At 36.6% G+C, this 20,233-nt stretch overlaps 1 protein-coding gene across 1 annotated transcript in view; it reads left to right on the top strand.

Annotated features, from left to right (window-relative positions):
- Nucleotides 1-20,233, top strand: part of LRP1B (LDL receptor related protein 1B) — a 1,473,103-nt gene that overhangs the window by 932,146 nt on the left and 520,724 nt on the right. The window contains exon 33 of the mRNA XM_065880137.1: nt 10,496-10,636. Within this exon, the coding sequence (XP_065736209.1) occupies nt 10,496-10,636 (141 nt within the window). The remainder of the gene's footprint in view (nt 1-10,495; nt 10,637-20,233) is intronic.

Raw genomic sequence — 20,233 nt, 5'->3', positions numbered from 1 at the left:
AGTCACAAGTGAGAATTCTCCCCTACCCAAATTCCTAGGCAGTAGATACAATCTCAACTCTTTGGGCTATTTCTTTTGATGTTTGTTGCTGTATTTATGAATTTTTTTAAAAAGCTATAGATTTTGTTTATTGACAGGTGTTTTAACACATCACATCTCATTTATGATGAGGCAATCATATGTGCTTATGTTCAAAGCCTAGCAAAGGCCTTGGAACTTAGTAGGTCACAGTAAGTTTATTTCCTTTCTTTATTTCTCTCTCTGTCTGTCTGTCTCTTTCTCTTTTGAGTAAAGAGTTTGGAGACTGTATGGTAGAATCTATTTATATTTACGATATTTATATGAATTCTTTTTTATAGCTCATAAATTTCTTCTATATCCCTATTAGTAAATGTATTTGTTTGCTAGGGCTGCCATAACAAAGTCCCACAGACTGGATGCCTTAACAGAAATTTTTCTCACTGTTCTGGAGTCTTGAAGTCTGAAATCAAGGTGTGGACATGGTTGATTTCTTCTGAGGCCTCTCTCCGTGGCCTGTAGATGGCTATCTTCTCCTTCCTGGGTCGTCCATCTGTGTGTGTCTGTGTCCTAATTTTCTTTCTATAAGGACATCAGTCATATTGGATTAGGACCCATGCTAATAACCTAATTTTAACTTAATTACTTCTTTGAAGACCTTGTGTTCAAATACAGCCCCAGTCTGAGATACTGACAGAACTTTAACACATGAATTTTGGAGTGCACTGTTCATCCTGTAATAGTGAAATAGAGAAATTCATAATTACTTACATACAACTTAAACAAGCAATTTTTGAAACCTGGTAAGTTATGAAGATTCTAGTATATTTGTATGAATAACAATGTGAGAGAAACAAATGTGATTCTAAATAATAATTACACAGTCAAAACTGAAGTTCTTTATGTTAGAGGGACCTTCAAAAAGGATATTTAAAAAGAGAAATTTTTAAAAGATAATATCAAGAGGAAATTGGAGAGATGGCTTTATTTAAATGTTTTCTAAGTGTTGAATTATTATGGGAGATATTTTTAGGGATATTATTTCCCCAGTCATTTCACAGTATTTAGGTAATTTCTACATCATGCTCAGTTCAAAAGAATGCAAAGCACTGTGAAGCATACGAAGAAGTACAAGACAGCATCCTTGTTTTCAGGAGTTTTCATCTCTAGATAAGGAGTCAAAATTAGTACAAGTGAAAAGAAAAGAAAAAGCAACAATTTAATATGAAGCCATATGATTCTGTCTGTAGAGGCTTTAGAATCAATGAGAAGGAAGAGTCAATGTGGGATGTGCTAGTTTGAAGTATTTCACTGAGGGTGGGGTTAGACTTGTGCAATGAAGGGTGAGTAGAATGGAGTTATATGCAGACAAAGGTAGGGAAACTAACTAAAAAATGAAACTGTGCCTGTTTTCTTAATAGGACTAATGGCACTCTTCGGTTATTTCTTATCCTACTTTTTTTAAATTGTGGTAAGAACACTTACCAAGAGATCTATCCTCTTAACAGATTTTTAAGTGCACTATACAGTGTCATTAGTGGTAGGCACAATGTTGTATAGCAGATCTCTAGAACTTATTCATTTTCTATAACTGAAACTTTATACCTGCTGGACAGCAACTCCCCCATTTTCCCCCCTCCCTCAGGCCCTGGCAACCACTATTCTACTCTCTGTTACTATGAGTTTGACTATTTTAGATACCTCATGTGAGTGGAATCATAAAATAGTTATCCTTCTGCGACTGGCTAATGTTACATCATTTCCTCAAGGTTCATCCATGTTGTTGCATATGGCAAAATTCCCTTTTTGTAGAAGACTTTATTTTGTTAGAGCAGTTTTAGGTTCACAGCAAAATTGACACAAAAATACAGAGATTTCCTACATTCCCCTATCCCTACACATGTGTAGCCTTGCCTGTTATCAGCATCCCCCACCAGAATATTTTCCTCTTTTTTAAGGCTGAATGATATTCCATTGTGTATACATACCACATTTTATTGATCCATTCATCTTTTGATGGACATTTAGGTTGTTTCCATACCTTTGCTATTATGAATAATGCTGCAGTGAACATTGGAGTGTTAATATCTCTTCAAGATTTTGAATTCAATTATTTTGTATATACACCCAGAACTGGAATTGCTAGGTCATACTGTAGTCTATTTTTAATTTTTTGAGTAATCTCCATACCTTTTTCAAAAATGGCTGTGCCATTTTACATTTCTAGCAACAGTGTACAAGAATTTCAATTTCTCCATATCCTTGCATCCTTGCCAGCATTGTTATGTTTTTCGTTTTTTTTTTTTATGATAGGTGTGAAGTGATATCTCATTGTGGTTTTGATTTGCATTTCTCTGATGATTAATGATGTTGAGCTTCTTTTTATATACCTATTTCATATACCTGTTGGCTGTTTGCATGTCTTCTTTGGAGAAATGATTATTTAAGTCCTTTGCCCATTTTCAATCAAGTTATTTATTTATTCGCTGTTGATTTATAGGAATTTTAATGATGTCTTTTCTATTTGTTTATTTCTTGTCTGTCTCCCTCACTAGAGCATAGGCTCTATAAAGAAAACTTATTCTTTCAACAATACCACACTGTCTCAATTACTGTAGCTTTATAATAAGTCTCAACGTTTGGTATTGTCAGTCTTCTAACTTTGTTCTCCATCATTTTTTTTTTTTTTTGAGAAAATATCTGCCAAATACCTAAGTCTGAATAGCCATAGATTGTAAGACATTCGTTCAAGGATAAAATGATATTCTGTGAAAAAAAGTAGCACATTCTTCCTGCAGTTCAAGCCATCTCATAAGTACATTTGTTCCACACAGTCATACTTCACTATGCACCAGAAGTGCTTTCTGAACACTCTTGATTTTGTCACTCAGAATATTAAAAAGGCCTGGACTGAAGAGTTAAGATTTAACAAAATCGATACTTTTTACTGGTCAATTAAGGACATTTTTAAGGAAAACTGGAATTTTTCTTCTTTTTTTTTTTTCTGTGACTGCATGGAAGTGAAGAATCCAATGATTCCAAGTACAGCTTTTGGACTTTTTAGACTGACATTTTATTTCTTTCCTTTTCTATCGTATTTTCTGTTTGTCTTTTTCTTCTTTATTATGGAAGATTTCCTCAACCACATTGTCTAGCCATTCTATTAAAAATATTTTTATTTAGAAATACTTTTTAATCTCTGAGTCCTGTTTTATTCTCTAAATATTACTTTTTAAAATGATCTTTAACTTTTCTAGAATGAGATATGTACTTGAATATATGATGATTTAAAAGATATTTTCTGAATTATTCATTTTGCATCTCTATGTTTTATCTTAGTGTTCCACTCTGCTAATTTTCCTCATTGAACTTAATATCCTGGTTTCCCATGACATTTAAGAAAGGACTAGGTGATCTATCCTGGTTTCCTCTATCTTTACGAAAATAAAACTCTTTTCACTTGGTATCTTCCTTGCAGGGGGATCTCTTCCTGAGAGTTCTGCATAGCTTTGAACACATACTGCATTACATTTAGAGATTTAACACATGCAGCTTTCTGCTGAAGGCACAGATAGGTGCATGGCATGAAGATGTCTTGTAGGAGGGAGTTTGCAGGTTTTGCTTTAGAAGGTCAGGATTTGGGTTCTCCAAAGGTCAGAATGAAAAGAACCTTTTTGCAGGGCACCAGCCTTAATATCCCCGATTTTTCACTATCTTAAAAAAGAGCTTTGCTTATGTATTTATTTGAGACTTTCTATCAGCCATTAGCCATCTGTAAACTTAGGGCAAAGGGTGGGGGACATTGTGATGGTAGGTAGTATAACATATAAAAATATCTTGACTTAATCACCCTATTTTTAACCTTTGTTTGCACTTCACTCTGTTATTTCCAAGCTAAAAGCAAGGTCATCTAGAGTTCTGTGGAAGGGGATGTCTTCCATTCCTCCATAGCCTTTTTAAATCACATTCTAGGTTGCAACTTTATCTGCCTATTCCCCCATTTTCCTGTTTCCACACACGGACCATCTTGTACACTTGGTTTATATGCCTGTCATTCTCTTGTTTATTATGTGGATTCACTATGGGTTTATTCTGTTTTATGTTTTCATATTTCTGTTGCAGTGGGTTAGTAGAAGAAACAGAAGTGTAAACACATGTGCTCAATCCACTATACTGTGCTATACACCTTTCAAAAGAGTCTCTTACAAAGTCTCTGCCCTTTTTCTTCACAGAGAACTTCTCTGTTCCTAAAAATAAATTTGTGAGTGTAAATAAAAACATAAATGAATTAGCTACTCAAATTCACCATCATAATCTAAGTTCCATATCTATATGTCAAGAGAAAGAAGACTAAACTATCCATCTATGGAAGGAGACAGTGTAGAAATGAGATTTATGCCATGGACTCTACAATCAGTGCTTGGTTCGTAACCTGGAGCCACTATTCATTCTGTGATCCAGGAAAAACCACCTATCCTCTCTTTGCATCAGTGTTCTTAACTGTAAGATGGTTTAATAATAGTAGTACGTACCTTATAGAATTGTGAAGATTAAATGAATTAATCTGTAGTGTTTAGAACTGTGCATTGCACAAAAGTAGATTTAGAAAGGGATGGTTATTATTAATGTGTATCTTCTAGGTTGAAATTGATGTGGTCTCAGTTGTCATTAAGTTAGATGCTTGTTGAAAAGTCTAAATTGTTCAAAACATTTAAAATTATGATTTAAACTTATTTCATTACGTTAAATTTTTTAATGCACTCAGCATGGAGACTTTGAAAGAACACTAGTTTTAGAGACAGGCCATATATGTATATTTGATTAAAATAATCTCTTTGCATCTCAGAATCTTCATCTATGAAATGAAAAATGATAGCATCCTTATAGCTTTGCTATGACAGTTTGACATAATATAATAATAAATGTGAAATTTTACTAGAATTCTGGCTACTGGACTATTTTCTATCTGTGGCACATTTCAGAGTCTCTGCTACCAAATGAACACTCAATACAAGTTAGTAGTGCACATTTATAAAATTTCAGAGAAAGAAGCATAAACTATAAAAAATATGTTACTATAAATGTGAAGAATCCAGTAATGGAGAGTGCAAATGATTAAAAGCTTACACACTTGAAACAAAACTTAGAGAACAGTCCTTTTTATACTTCTTCAGATATCTTGTTGGATTTTGCTGTTCATTTAGAGATATAGCACAATACTACTATGATCATGGTTCAGATTGAAAATAATAAATTCTGGATTCCATATTAATTTGAAATATACTTTTAGTTATATCATGTGGTTTTTAAGAAAAAGAAAAGTTAAGTATCTCTAATTGGAGAGAGAGGAGGAAAATTTAAACAATAGAATGTACTATGGGTTATATTTTTAAAAGTAAAAATGGAGAGGGCAGACAGCAGAAGCAAGAAGAACTACAATCCTGCAGCCTGCGGAACAAAAACCACATTCACAGAAAGATAGACAAGATGAAAAGGCAGAGGGCTATGTACCAGATGAAGGAACAAGACAAAACCCCAGAAGAACAACTAAATGAAGTGGAGGTAGGTCACCTTCCAGAAAAAGAATTCAGAATAATGATAGTGAAGATGATCCAGGACCTCGGAAAAAGAATGGAGGCAAAATCGAGAAGATGCAAGAAACGTTTAACAAAGACCTAGAAGAATTAAAGAACAAACAAAGAGAGATGAATAATACAATAACTGAAATGAAAACTACACTAGAAGGAATCAATAGCAGAATAACTAAGGCGGAAGAATGGAAAAGTGACCTGGAAGACAGAATGATGGAATTCACTGCTGCAAAACAGAATAAAGAAAAACGAATGAAAAGAAATGAAGACAGCCTAAGAGGATGCCATTCAGATTCAATGGAGAAATCAAGAGCTTTACAGAGAAGCAAAAGATAAGAGAATTCAGCACCACCAAACCAGCTCTACAACAAATGCTAAAGGAACTTCCCTAAGTGGGACACACAAGAGAATAAAAGGACCTACTAAAACAAACCCAAAACAATTAAGAAAATGGTCATAGGAACATACACATGGATAATTACCTTAAAAGTGAATGGATTAAATGCTCCAACCAAAAGACACAGGCTTTCTGAATGGATACAAAAACAAGACCCATCTATATGCTGTCTACAAGAGACCCACTTCAGACCTAGGGACACATACACACTGAAAGTGAGGGGATGGAAAAAGATAGTTCATGCAAATGGAAATGAAAAGAAAGCTGGAGTAGCAATACTCGTATCAGATAAAATAGACTTTAAAATAAAGAATGTTACAAGAGATAAGGAAGGACACTACATAATGATCAAGGGATCAATCCAAGAAGAAGATATAAAAATGATAAATATATATGCACCCAACATAGGAGCACCTCAATACATAAGGCAAGTACTAACAGCTATAAAAGAGGAAATCGACAGTAACACAGTAATAGTGAGGGACTTTAACAGCTCACTTACACCAATGGACAGAATATCCAAAATGAAAATAAATAAGGAAACAGAAGCTTTAAATGACACAATAGACCAGATAGATTTAATTCATATTTATAGGACATTCCATCCAAATCAGCAGATTACACTTTCTTCTCAAGTGCACACGTAACATTCTCCAGGATAGATCACATCTTGGGTCGCAAATCAAGCCTCAGAAAATATAAGAAAATTGAAATCATATTAAGCATCTTTTCTGACCACAATGCTATGAGACTAGAAATAAATTACAGGGGAAAAAAGGTAAGAAACACAGACACATGGAGGCTAAACAGTACGTTACTAAATAACCAACAGATCACTGAAGAAATTAAAGAGGAAATCAAAAAATACCTAGAGACAAATGACAATGGAAACACGATGATCCAAAACCTATGGGATGCAGCAAAAGCAGTTCTAAGAGGGAATTTTATAGCTATACAAGCCTGCCTCAATAAACAAGAAAAATCTCAAATAAACAATCTAATCTTACACCTAAAGGAACTAGAGAAAGAAGAACAAACAAAACACAAGGTTAGCAGAAGGAAAGAAATCATAGAGATCAGAGCAGAAATAAATGAAATAGGAACAAAGAAAACAATAGCAAGATCAATAAAACTAAAAGCTGGTTCTTTGAGAAGACAAACAAAATTGATAAACCATTAACCAGACTCATCAAGAAAAGAGGGAGAGGACTCAAATCAATACAATTAGAAATGAAAAAGGAGAAGTTACAATGGACACCGCAGAAATACAAAGCATCCTGAGAGACTACTACAAGCAACTCTATGCCAATAAAATGGACAACCTGGAAGAAATGGACAAATTCTTCAAAAGGTATAACCTTCCAAGACTGAACCAGAAAGAAATAGAAAATATGGACAGACCAATCACAAGTAATGAAATTGAAACTGTGTTTAAAAATCTTCCAACAAGAGCTTCCTTGGTGGTGCAGTGGTTGAGAGTCTCCTGCCGATGCAGGAGACACAGGTTCATGCCCCGGTCCGGGAGGATCCCACATGCCGTGGAGCGGCTAGGCCTCTGAGCCATGGTTGCTGAGCCTGCACGTCCAGAGCCTGTGTTCCGCAACAGGAGAGGCCAAAACAGCGAGAGGCCTGCATACCACAAAAAAAAAAAAAACAAAAAAAAAATCTTCCAACAAACAAAAGTCCAGGACCAGATGGCTTCACAGGTGAATTCTATCAAACATTTAGAAAAGAGCTAACACCCATCTTTCTCAAACTCTTCCAAAAAATTACAGAGGAAGGAACACTCCCAAACTCATTCTGTGAGGCCACCATCAACCTGATACCAAAGGCAGACAAAGATACTACAAAAAAAGAAAATTACAAAAAAAAAAAAAAAAGAAAATTACAGACCAATATCACTGATGAATATAGATGCAAAATGCTCAACAAAATACTAGCAAACAGAATTCAACAACACATTAACAGCATCAGACACCATGATCGAGTGGGATTTATCCCAGGGATGCACGGATTCCTCAATATATGCAAATCAATCAATGTGATACACCATATTAACAAATTGAAGCATAAAAACCATATGATCATCACAATAAATGCAGAAAAAGCTTTTGACAAAATTCAACACCAATTTATGATAAAAAACTCTGCAGAAAGTGGGCATAGAGGGAACCTACCTCAACATAATAAAGGCCATATACAACAAACCCACAGCAAACATCATTCTCAATGGTGAAAAACTGAAAGCATTTCCTCTAAGATCAGGAACAAGACAAGGATGTCCACTCTCACCACTATTATTCAACATAGTTTTGGAAGTCCTGGCCATGGCAATCGGAGAAGAAAAAGAAATAAAAGGAATCCAAATTGGACAAGAAGAAGTAAAGCTGTCACTGTTTGCAGATGACATGATACTATACATAGAGAATCCTAAAGATGCTACCAGAAAACTACTAGAGCTAATCAATGAATTTGGTAAGGTTGCATGATACAAAATTAATGCACAGAAATCTCTTGCATTCCTATACACTAATGATGAAAAATTTGAAAGAGAAATTAAGGGAACACCCCCATTTACCACTGCAATGAAAAGAATAAAATATGTAGGAATAGACCTACCTAGGGAGACAAAAGAACTGTATGCAGAAAACTATAAGACACTGATGAAAGAAATTAAAGATGATACCAACAGATGAAGAGCTATACCATGTTCTTGGATTGGAAGAATCAATTTTGTGAAAATGACTATACTACCCAAAGAAATCTACAGATTCAATGCAATCTCTATCAAATTACCAGTGGCATTTTTTACAGAACTAGAAGAAAAAATCTTAAAATTTGTGTGGAGACAGAAAAGACCCTGAATAGCCAAAGCAGTCTTGAGGGAAAAAAATGGAGCTGGAGGAATCTGACTTCAGACTATTCTACAAAGCTACAGTAATCAAGACAATATAGTACTGGCACAAAAACAGAAACATAGATCAATGGAACAAGGTAGAAAGCTCAGAGATAAACCCATGCACCTATGGTCAACTACTCTATGACAAAGGAGGCAAGGATATACAACGGAGAAAAGACAGTCTCTTCAATTAGTGATGCTGGGAAAACTGGACAGCTACATTTAAAAGAATGAAATTAGAACACTACCTAACACCATACACAAAAATAAACTCGAAATGGATTAGAGACCTAAATATAAGACTGGATACTATAAAACTCTTAGAGGAAAACATAGGCAGAACACTCTGACATAAATCGCAGCAAGATCTTTTTTGATTCACCTCCTAGAGTAATGGAAATAAAAACAAAAATAAACAAATGGGACCTAATGAAACTTAAAAGCTTTTGTACAGCAAAGGAAACCATAAACAAAACAAAAAGAGAACCCTCAGAACGGGAGACAATATTTGCAAATGAATCAACGGACAAAGGATTAATCTCCAAAATATATAAGCAGCTCATGCAGCTCAATATTAAATAAACAAACAACCAAATCCAAAAATGGGAAGAAGCCCTAAATAGATATTTCTCCAAAGAAGACATACAGATGGCCAAGAAACACATGAAAAGCTGCTCCAAATCACTAATTATTAGAGAAATGCAAATCAAAACTACAATGAGGTATTACCTCACTCCAGTTAGAATGGGCATCATCAGAAAATCTGCAAAGAACAAATGCTGGAGAGGGTGTGGAGAAAAGGGAACCCTCTTGGCACTGTTGGTGGGAATGTAAATTGATGCAGCCACTATGGAGAACAGTATGGAGGTTCCTCAAAAAACTAAAAATAGAATTACCATATGTACAGCAATCCCACTACTGGGCATATACCCAGAGAAAACCATAATTCAAAAAGACACATGCACCCCAATATTCATTGCAGCACTATTTACAATAGCCAGGTTATGGAAGCAACTTAAATGTCCATCGACAGACGAATGGATAAAGAAGATGTGGTACATATATATAATGGAATATTACTCAGCCATAAAAAGGAATGAAATTGGGTCATTTGTTGAGATGTGGATGGATGTAGAGACTGTCATACAGAGTGGAGTAGTCAGAAAGAGGAAAACAAATATCACATATTAATTCATGTATGTGGAACCTAGACAAACGGTACAGATGAACCAGTTTGCAGGACAGAAGTTGAGGCAGATGTAGAGAACAAAGTTATGGACACTGAGGGGAAAGCCACAGTGGGGGGTGGGGGTGGTGTGATGAATTGGGTGATTGGGATTGACCTTATACACTGATGTGTATAAAATTGATGACTAATAAGAACCTGCTGTATAAAAAAATTAAATTAAATTAAAAATATTTTTAAAAAACATTAAAAAAAGAAATAAAAATGATTTTGCTGTTTCTCATAGAAACAGGGTTTGGGAATTTAACAGAAGAAATCAGAAAGCACTAGAGTTTAATAGTTATTTATTATTATTTAATAAGATGATTATCTTTTTCATTAATAAAAACTTTTCATTTTTATAGATAAGAAACTGTGGTGGGCAGACCAAAACTTAGCTCAGCTGGGAACCTGCAGCAAAAGAGATGGAAGAAACCCCACTGTTCTAAGAAATAAGACTTCTGGGGTCGTTCATATGAAAGTGTATGATAAAGAAGCACAGCAAGGTAAGTCACACGGTAATGCATTTGTGCCGCCTTTTGAATATATAATGTTCTCTTTTTTCATATTATTTTCTCAAGTCAAAAATTGAAGTTCCCTATTTTCCTTCTAGTAAAAAAAAGGGGGGTGGCAAATGCTGCTTAATACTGTAGAAGGAATGCCTTTAGCATAAGGTATATAATGAGCTTTCAAAACATTAGCAAAGCTGCCCAAGGAATCTTAATTTGTCAGGTCTTCAAAGAGGTCTTATTTTGTTATTGATTTAAAAATATAAGAATAAGGAAAAAATCCCAGTAAAATATATTCAATGTATAATTATGCCAGAAACAGAATGAACTAGGGGACTTCAAATGGACTATGTTGATGCAAGAATTTCATAACCAAAAGCACTTCATTGTTTGGCTCTAAGCGTTTTGCGTTTTTGTTTTTGCTTGTCCAAATGGTGTGCAGTGAAATGGAGTGAGAACTAACAGATGGTTTACGTACGTGGACTTGTCACATTGCCCAAATGGCAATTAGATTAGAGATGCCAGCCAGTACAGCCCTACACCTGCTAGTCTTTTCTTCGTTTTTGGTTCATGATCCATGACATTAGCAGAACTCCCTTCCTAGAAAAAATATTCTTCTATATTCTACTATCTTACTTAAATCTCTGCCGTGAAATCCTTTTCTTCATATATTTTTCTGCTTAGGAAAAAAATATCAAGAAAACTTAAAAGGATTTTTATCTAAAGGATTTGGGCATGTAGATCAAAGCAGATAAGAGTAGAGATAAGAATAGTGAACCAAAGGGATCACTAATTCTGAAGACAGGTGACAGCAATCAAGCAGGCAGAATTTATTGGACATACCAATTGAGAGCCATTCCTGCACAGCCGGAGACAAAGTGAAGACCAGATTCATGGTTACCTTTTCTGAAAAAAGCATGGGTCAAATTTCGGTCTGGAATCCTTTCTTGCCAGGAGCAGCAGGAAATATTTCTTTTTCAGGAAAAAAAAATTTTTAAGAGAAAAGAATTGCTTTGTAAAACCATCTGAACTGATTTCTGGGATCCATTCATGGTTGAGAAGACATTGACACCCAAACTCTTAGGCACAAAATCTGTACTTATTCTCTGATATATATATATATATTTGGTCATTGTCTATAATAATGAACAGGAATGTTTTCACTAGGAATTACTTAATAGAAAATTTCCTGTATCAAAATAAATAATTTTACTGGCATTCAAGTCATGGAAAATAGATTACTTAACTGGGAATAAAATACTGGCACTCAATAAATAAAATATGGCACTTTTGTGGATTTCAATACAATCTGTTAAGTGTAAAAACTTACAGTACTATGATAAACTTTAGTTCATAGTCTATACTGAATGAGATTATATCTGAAAATATACATTATAAAATACAAATTAGAGACATTATATTTCCAAACATTTTTTAAAAATCTATATTTATTCCTTCAAAATGTGAACAAACACATACTATGAAATTGTAAATTAATATAATACATTGAATTTTTGTAGGTACAGTTCCAATAGTTTCTTGGAAGAAAAATTCATTGTATTATGCTTGTCTCACATTGTTCATTTTAACAAGATCCCCCTCATCTTTTTTTCTTTTTTTTTTTTCGTAGCATAGGGCACTATCCATGATTTTTTTTTTAACATCTTTATTGGGGTATAATTGCTTTACAATGGTGTGTTAGTTTCTGCTTTATAACAAAGTGAATCAGTTATACATATACATATGTTCCCATATCTCTTCCCTCTTGCGTCTCCCTCCCTCCCACCCTCCCTATCCCACCCCTCCAGGCGGTCACAAAGCACGGAGCTGATCTCCCTGTGCTATGCGGCTGCTTCCCACTAGCTATCTACCTTACATTTGGTAGTGTATATATGTCCATGCCTCTCTCGCGCTTTGTCAGAGCTCACCCTTCCCCCTCCCCATATCCTCAAGTCCGTTCTCTAGTAGGTCTGTGTCTTTATTCCTGTCTTACCCCTAGGTTCTTCATGACTTTTTTTTTTCTTAAATTCCATATATATGTGTTAGCATATGGTATTTGTCTTTCTCTTTCTGACTTACTTCACTATTTATGACAGACTCTAGGTCTATCCACCTCATTACAAATAGCTCAATTTCATTTCTTTTTATGGCTGAGTAATATTCCATTGTATATATGTGCCACATCTCCTTTATCCATTCATCCAATGATGGGCACTTAGGTTGTATCCATCTCTGGGCTATTGTAAATAGAGCTGCAATGAACATTTTGGTACATGACTCTTTTTGAATTATGGTTTTCTCAGGGTATATGCCCAGTAGTGGGATTGCTGGGTCATATGGTAGTTCAATTTGTAGTTTTTTAAGGAACCTCCATACTGTTCTCCATAGTGGCTGAACCAATTCACATTCCCACCAGCAGTACAAGAGTGTTCCCTTTTCTCCACACCCTCTCCAGCATTTATTGTTTCTAGATTTTTTGATGATGGCCATTCTGACTGGTGTGATATGATATCTCATTGTAGTTTTGATTTACATTTCTCTAATGATTAATGACGTTGAGCATTCTTTCATGTGTTTGTTGACAGTCTGTATATCTCCTTTGGAGAAATGTCTGTTTAGGTCTTCTGCCCATGTTTGGATTGGGTTGTTTGCTTTTTTTGTTATTGAGCTGCATGAGCTGCTTGTAAATTTGGGGGATTAATCCTTTGTCAGTTGCTTCATTTGCAAATATTTTCTCCCATTCTGAGGGCTGTCTTTTGGTCTTGTTTATGGTTTCCTTTGCTGTGCACAACCTTTGACGTTCCATTAGATCCCATTTGTTTATTTTTGGTTTTTTTTGTTTTTTTTGTTTTTTTTTTGTTTGTTTGTTTTTATTTCCATTTCTCTAGGAGGTGGGTCAAAAGAACTTGCTGTGATTTATGTCACAGAGTGTTCTGCCTATGTTTTCCTCTAAGAGTTTGATAGTGTCTGGCCTTACATTTAGGTCTTTAATCCATTTTGAGCTTATTTTTGTGTATGGTGTTAGGGAGTGATCTAATCTCATACTTTTACATGTTCCTGTCCAGTTTTCCCAGCACCACTTATTGAAGAGGCTGTCCTTTCTCCACTGTACATCCCTGCCTCCTTTATCAAAGATAAGGTGACCATATGTGCGTGGGTTTATCTTTGGGCTTTCTATCCTGTTCCATTAATCTATATTTCTGTTTTTGTGCCAGTACCATACTGTCTTGACTACTGTAGCTTTGTAGTATAGTCTGAAGTCAGGGAGCCTGATTCCTCCAGCTCTGTTTTTCGTTCTCAAGATTGCTTTGGCTATTCGGGGTCTTTTGTGTTTCCATATAGATTGTGAACTTTTTTGTTCTAGTTCTGTAAAACATGGCAGTGGTAGTTTGATAGGGATTGCATTGAATCTGTAGATTGCTTTGGATACTAGAGTCATTTTCACAATGTTGATTCTTCCAATCCAAGAACATGGTATATCTCTCCATCTATTTGTATCATCTTTAATTTCTTTCATCAGTGTCTTATAATTTTCTGCATACAGGTTTTTTTGTCTCCTTAGGTAGATGTATACCTAGATATTTTATTCTTTTTGTTGCAATGATAAATGGGAGTGTTTTCTTGATTTCACTTTCAGATTTTTCATCATTAGTGTATAGGAATGCCAGAGATTTCTGTTCATTAATTTTGTATCCTGTAACTTTACGAAATTCATTGATTAGCTCTAGTAGTTTTCTGGTAGCATCTTTAGGATTCTCTATGTATAGTATCATGTCATCTGCAAACAGTGACAGCTTTACTTCTTCTTTTCCGATTTTGATTCCTTTTATTTCCTTTTCTTCTCTGATTGCTGTGGCTAAACCTTCCAAAACTATGTTGAATAAGAGTGGTGAGAGTGGGCAACCTTGTCTTGTTCCTGATCTTAGTGGAAATGCTTTCAGTTTTTCACCATTGAGGATGATGTTGGCTGTGGGTTGGTCATATATGGCCTTTATTATGTTGAGGAAAGTTCCCTTTATGCCTACTTTCTGCAGGGTTTTTATCATAAATGGGTGTTGAATTTTGTCAAAAGCTTTCTCTGCATCTATGAGATGATCATATGGTTTTTCTCCTTCAATTTGTTAATATGGTTTATCACATTGATTGATTTGCATATATTGAAGAACCCTTGTATTCCTGGATAAACCCCACTTGATCATGGTGCATGATCCTTTTAATGTGCTGTTGGATTCTGTTTGCTAGTATTTTGTTGAGGATTTTTGCATCTATGTTCATCAGTGATATTGGCCTGTAGTTTTCTTTCTTTGTGACATCCTTGTCTGGTTTTGGTATCAAGGTGATGGTGGCCTCATAGAATGAATTTGAGAGTGTTCCTCCCTCTGCAGTTTTTTGGAAGAGTTTTAGAGGGGTAGGTGTTAGCTCTTCTCTAAATGTTTGATAGAATTCGCCTGTGAAGCCATCTGGTCCTGGGCTTTTGTTTGTTGGAAGATTTTAAATCACAGTTTCAATTTCAGTGCTTGTGATTGGTCTGTTTATATTTTCTATTTGTTTCTGATTCAGTCTTTGCAGGTTGTGCATTTCTAAGAATTTGTCCATTTCTTCCAGGTTGTCCATTTTATTGGGATAGTGTTGCTTGTAGTAATCTCTCATGGTCTTTTGTATTTCTGCAGTGTCAGTTGTTACTTCTCCTTTTTCATTTCTAATTCTATTGATTTGAGTCTTCTCCCTTTTTTTCTTGATGAGTCTGGCTAATGGTTAATCTATTTCGTTTATCTTCTCAAAGAACCAGCTTTTAGTTTTATTGATCTTTGCTATCATTTCCTTCATTTCTTTTTCATTTATTTCTGATCTGATTTTTAGGATTTCTTTCCTTCTGCTAACTTTGGGTTTTTTTGTTCTTCTTTCTCTAATTGCTTTAGGTGCAAGTTTAAGTTGTTTATCCGAGATATTTCCTGTTTCTTAAGGTGGGCTTGTATTGCTATAAACTTCCCTCTTAGAACTGCTTTTGCTGCATCCCATAGGTTTTGGATCGTCGTGTCTCCACTGTCATTTGTTTCTAGGTATTTTTTGATTTCCTCTTTGATTTCTTCAGTGATCACTTCGTTATTAAGTAGTATACTGTTTAGCTTCCATGTGTTTGTATTTTTTACAGATCTTTTCCTGTAATTGATATCTAGTCTCATAGTGTTGTGGTCGGAAAAGATACTTGATACAATTTCAATTTTCTTAAATTTACCAAGGCTTGATTTGTGACCCAAGATATGATCTATCCTGGAGAATGTTCCATGAGCACTTGAGAAAAATGTGTATTCTGTTGTTTTTGGATGAAGTGTCCTATAAATATCAATTAAGTCCATCTTGTTTAATGTATCATTTAAAGCTTGTTTATTTATTTTTATTTTGGATGATCTGTCCTTTGGTGAAAGTGGGGTGTTAAAGTCCCCTACTATGAATGTGTTACTGTCAATTTCCCCTTTTATGGCTGTTAGTATTTGCCTTATGTATTGAGGTGCTCCTCTGTTGGGGTCATAAATATTTACAATTGTTATATCTTCTTCTTGAATTGATCCCTTGATCATTATGTAGTGTTCTTCTTTGTCTCTTCTAATAGTCTTTATTTTAAAGTCTATTTTGTCTGATATGAGAATTGCTACTCCAGCTTTCTTTTGATTTCCATTTGCATGGAATATCTTTTTCCATCCCCTTACTTTCAGTCTGTATGTGTCTCTAGGTCTGAAGTGGGTCTCTTGTAGACAGCATAAATATGGGTCATGTTTTTGTATCCATTCAGCCAATCTGTGTCTTTTGTTGGGAGCATTTAGTCCCTTTACACTTAAGGTAATTATTGATATGTATGTTCCTATTCCCATTTTCTAAATTGTTTTGGGTTCGTTATTGTAGGTCTTTTCCTTCTCTTGTGTTTCTTGCCTAGAGAAGATCCTTTAGCATTTGTTGTAAAGCTGGTTTGGTGGTGCTGAACTCTCTCAGCTTTTGCTTGTCTGTAAAGGTTTTAATTTCTCCATCAAATCTGAATGAGATCCTTGCTGGGTAGAGTAATCTTGGCTGCAGGTTTTTCTCCTTCATCACTTTAAATATGTCCTGCCAGTCCCTTCTGGCTTGCAGAATTTCTGCTGAAAGATCAGCTTTTACCTTATGGGGATTCCCTTGTGTGTTATTTGTTGTTTTTCCCTTGCTGCTTTTAATATGCTTGCTTTGTATTTAATTTTTGACAGTTTGATTAATATGTGTCTTGGCATATTTCTCCTTGGATGTATCCTGTATGGGACTCTCTGTGCTTCCTGGACTTGATTAACTATTTCCTTTCCCATATTAGGGAAGTTTTCAACTATAATCTCTTCAAATATTTTCTCAGTCCCTTTCTTTTTCTCTTCTTCTTCTGAAAGCCCTATAATTCGAATGTTGTTGTGTTTAGTGTTGTCCCAGAGGTCTCTGAGACTGTCCTCAGTTCTTTTCATTCTTTTTTCTTTATTCTGCTCTGCTGTAGTTGTTTCCACCATTTTATCTTCCAGGTCACTTATCTGTTCTTCTGCCTCAGTTATTCTGTGCTTGATCCCATCTAGAGTATTTTTCATTTCATTTATTGTGTTGTTCATCATTGTTTCATCTTTAGTTCTTCTAGGTCCTTGTTAAATGTTTATTGCATTTTGTCTATTCTATTTCCAAGATTTTGGATCATCTTTACTCTCATTATTCTGAATTCTTTTTCAGGTAGACTGCCCATTTCCTCTTCATTTGTTAGGTCTGGTGGGTTTTTATCTTGCTCCTTCATCTGTGGTGTTTTGTTCTGTCTTCTCATTTTGCTTATCTTACTGTGTTTGGGGTCTCCTTTTTGCAGGCTGCAAGTTCGTAGTTCCCGTTGTTTTTGGTGTCTGTCCCCAGTGGCTAAGGTTGGTTCAGTGGGTTGTGTAGGCTTCCTGGTGGAGGGGACTAGTGCCTGTATTCTGGTGGATGAGGCTGGATCTTGTCTCTCTGGTGGGCAGGTCCTTGTGTGGTGGTGTGTTTTGGGGTGTCTGTGGGCTTATTTTGATTTTAGACAGCCTCTCTGCTAATGGGTGGGGTTGTGTTCCTGTTTTGCTATTTGTTTGGCATAGGGTGTCCAGCACTGTAGTTTGCTGGTCGTTGAGTGAAGCTGGGTGCTGGCGTTGAGATGGAGATCTCTGGGAGATTTTTGCCGTTTGATATTATGTGGAGCTGGGACATCTCTTGTGGACCAGTGTCCTGAAGTTGGCTCTCCACCTCAGAGGCACAGCCCTGACTTCTGGCTGCAGCACCAAGAGCCTTTCATCCACACGGCTCAGAATAAAAGGGAGAAAAAGTAGAGAGAAAGAATTAGTAGAAATAGGAAGAAAGAAGGAAAGAAAGAAAGGAGGGAAGGAGGGAAGGAAGGAAGGAAGAAAGAAAGAAGAAAAGGAAAGAAGGAAAGAAAGAAAGGGAGGGAGGGACGGTGGGAGGAAGGAAGGAAGGAAGGAGGATAGGAAGGAACAAAGAAAGAAGATAAAGTAAAATAAAATAGAGTAAAAAATTATAAAGTTATTAAATTAAAAATAATTATTAAAAAAAAATTTTTTTTAAAGTACGGATAGAACCTTAGGACAGATGGTGGAAGCAAAACTATACAGACAAAATCTCATACAGAAGCATACACATACACACTCACAAAAAGAGGAAAAGGGGAAAAAATCATAAATCTTGTGCTCAAAGTCCAGTTCCTCAATTTGGGATGATTTGTTGTGTATTCAGGTATTCCACAGATGTAGGGTACATGAAGTTGATTGTGGAGCTTTAATCCACTGTTTATGAGGCTGCTGGGAGATATTTCCCTTTCTCTTCTTTGTTCTCACAGCTCCCAGGGACTCAGCTTTGGATTTGGCCCCGCCTGTGCGTGTAGGTAGCCGGAGGGCGTTTGTTTTTCGCTCAGACAGGATGGGGTTAAAGGAGCCGCTGATTCAGGGGCTCTGGCTCACTCAGGCCGGGGGAAGGGAGGGGCACGGAGTGTGGGGCGGGCCTGCAGCGGCAGAGGCCAGCGTGACGTTGCACCAGTCTGAGGTGCGCCGTGCGTTCTCCCGGGGAAGTTCTCCCTGGATCCCGGGACTCTGGTAGTGGCGGGCTGCACAGGCTCCTCAGAAGGGAGGTGTGGATAGTGACCTGTGCTCGCACACAGGCTTCTTGGTGGCTGCAGCAGCAGCCTTAGCGTTTCATGCCCGTCTCTGGGGTCTGCGCTTTTAGCCGCGGCTCACGCCCGTCTCTGGAGCTCCTTTAAGCAGCGCTCTTAATTCCCTCTCCTCGCGCACCAGGAAACAAAGAGGGAAGAAAAAGTCTCTTGCCTCTTCGGCAGCTCCAGACCTTTTCCCGGACTCCCTCCCGGCTAGCCGTGGTGCACTAACCCCTTCAGGCTGTGTTCATGCCGTCAACCCCAGTCCTCTCCTGGTGCTCCGACCGAAGCCCAAGCCTCAGCCCCCAGCCCCGCCCACCCTGAAGGGTGAGCAGACAAGCCTCTAGGGCTGGTGAGTACCGGTCGGCACCGATCCTCTGTGCGGGAATCTCTCTACTCTGCCCTCCGCACCCTTGTTGCTGTGCTCTCCTCCGCGGCCCCAAAGCTCCCCACGTTCGCCCCCCGCAGTCTCCGCCCGCGAAGGGGCTTCCTAGTGTGTGGAAACCTTTCCTCCTTCACAGCTCCCTCCCACTGGTGCAGGTCCCGTCCCTATTGTTTTGTCTCTGCTTTTTTCTTTTTTTCTTTTGCCCTGCCCAGGTACGTGGGGAGTTTCTTACCTTTTGGGAGGTCTGAGGTCTTCTGCCAGTGTTCATTAGGTGTTCTGTAAGAGTTGTTCCAGGTGTAGATGTATTTCTGGTGTATCTGTGGGGAGGAAGGTGATCTCCACGTCTTACTCTTCCGCCACCTTCCCCTCGTCCCCTCCCCCCCTCATCTTTTAAGGATTTGATTCTATAGGTAGAGTTGTAGCTTATATGCACTGTGAAAGTATTAGCTGACAGGGCCCTCTAGTACTTATAAATTTATGGTATAATATGACTAAGCTTAAAATGCAGTAAAAATACTGTTTTTCCTGGAAGAATATGCTGATAAAAGCATCTGTATTAAAGACAGTCCCATTAACAGAATCATAGCAGGTAGCTTAAAAGCTTCATTAGTATGAAATATGAGCAATTTAAGACTATTTAAGGTGTTAACATTACTAGCACTTTGGATTTCAAAGTACAATTAGCTACTTCATTTATCATTTTTGACACAGATCACTGGAGAGCTGAGACTTCTCATCAGTCAAGTGGACTTTCTATTTCCACTAGAGAATTTAGGAATGAGGTTTGAACATCAATATCATTACAAAATATTAAGCCAAACCAGTATTTCTAACCTGCTAGATATTCACTACCTAAATTATTACTTTAAAAATCTCTCTATATTTTTCCTACATGAAATCTATATTTAATAGGCAAAGATACTTATTAAAATAATGATGTGTTTTATTTTTTTGCCTTTTCTCTTTCACCATCATTTTCCCTTAGAGACTAAACAAATGATACATGGATTGTGTTATTGTTGTACAACATTAACAT

Source organism: Phocoena phocoena, chromosome 7 (assembly GCF_963924675.1).
Source record: "Phocoena phocoena chromosome 7, mPhoPho1.1, whole genome shotgun sequence".
NCBI classification, from domain to species: Eukaryota; Metazoa; Chordata; class Mammalia; order Artiodactyla; family Phocoenidae; genus Phocoena; species Phocoena phocoena.
This window is presented reverse-complemented; position numbering and strand designations above follow the sequence as displayed.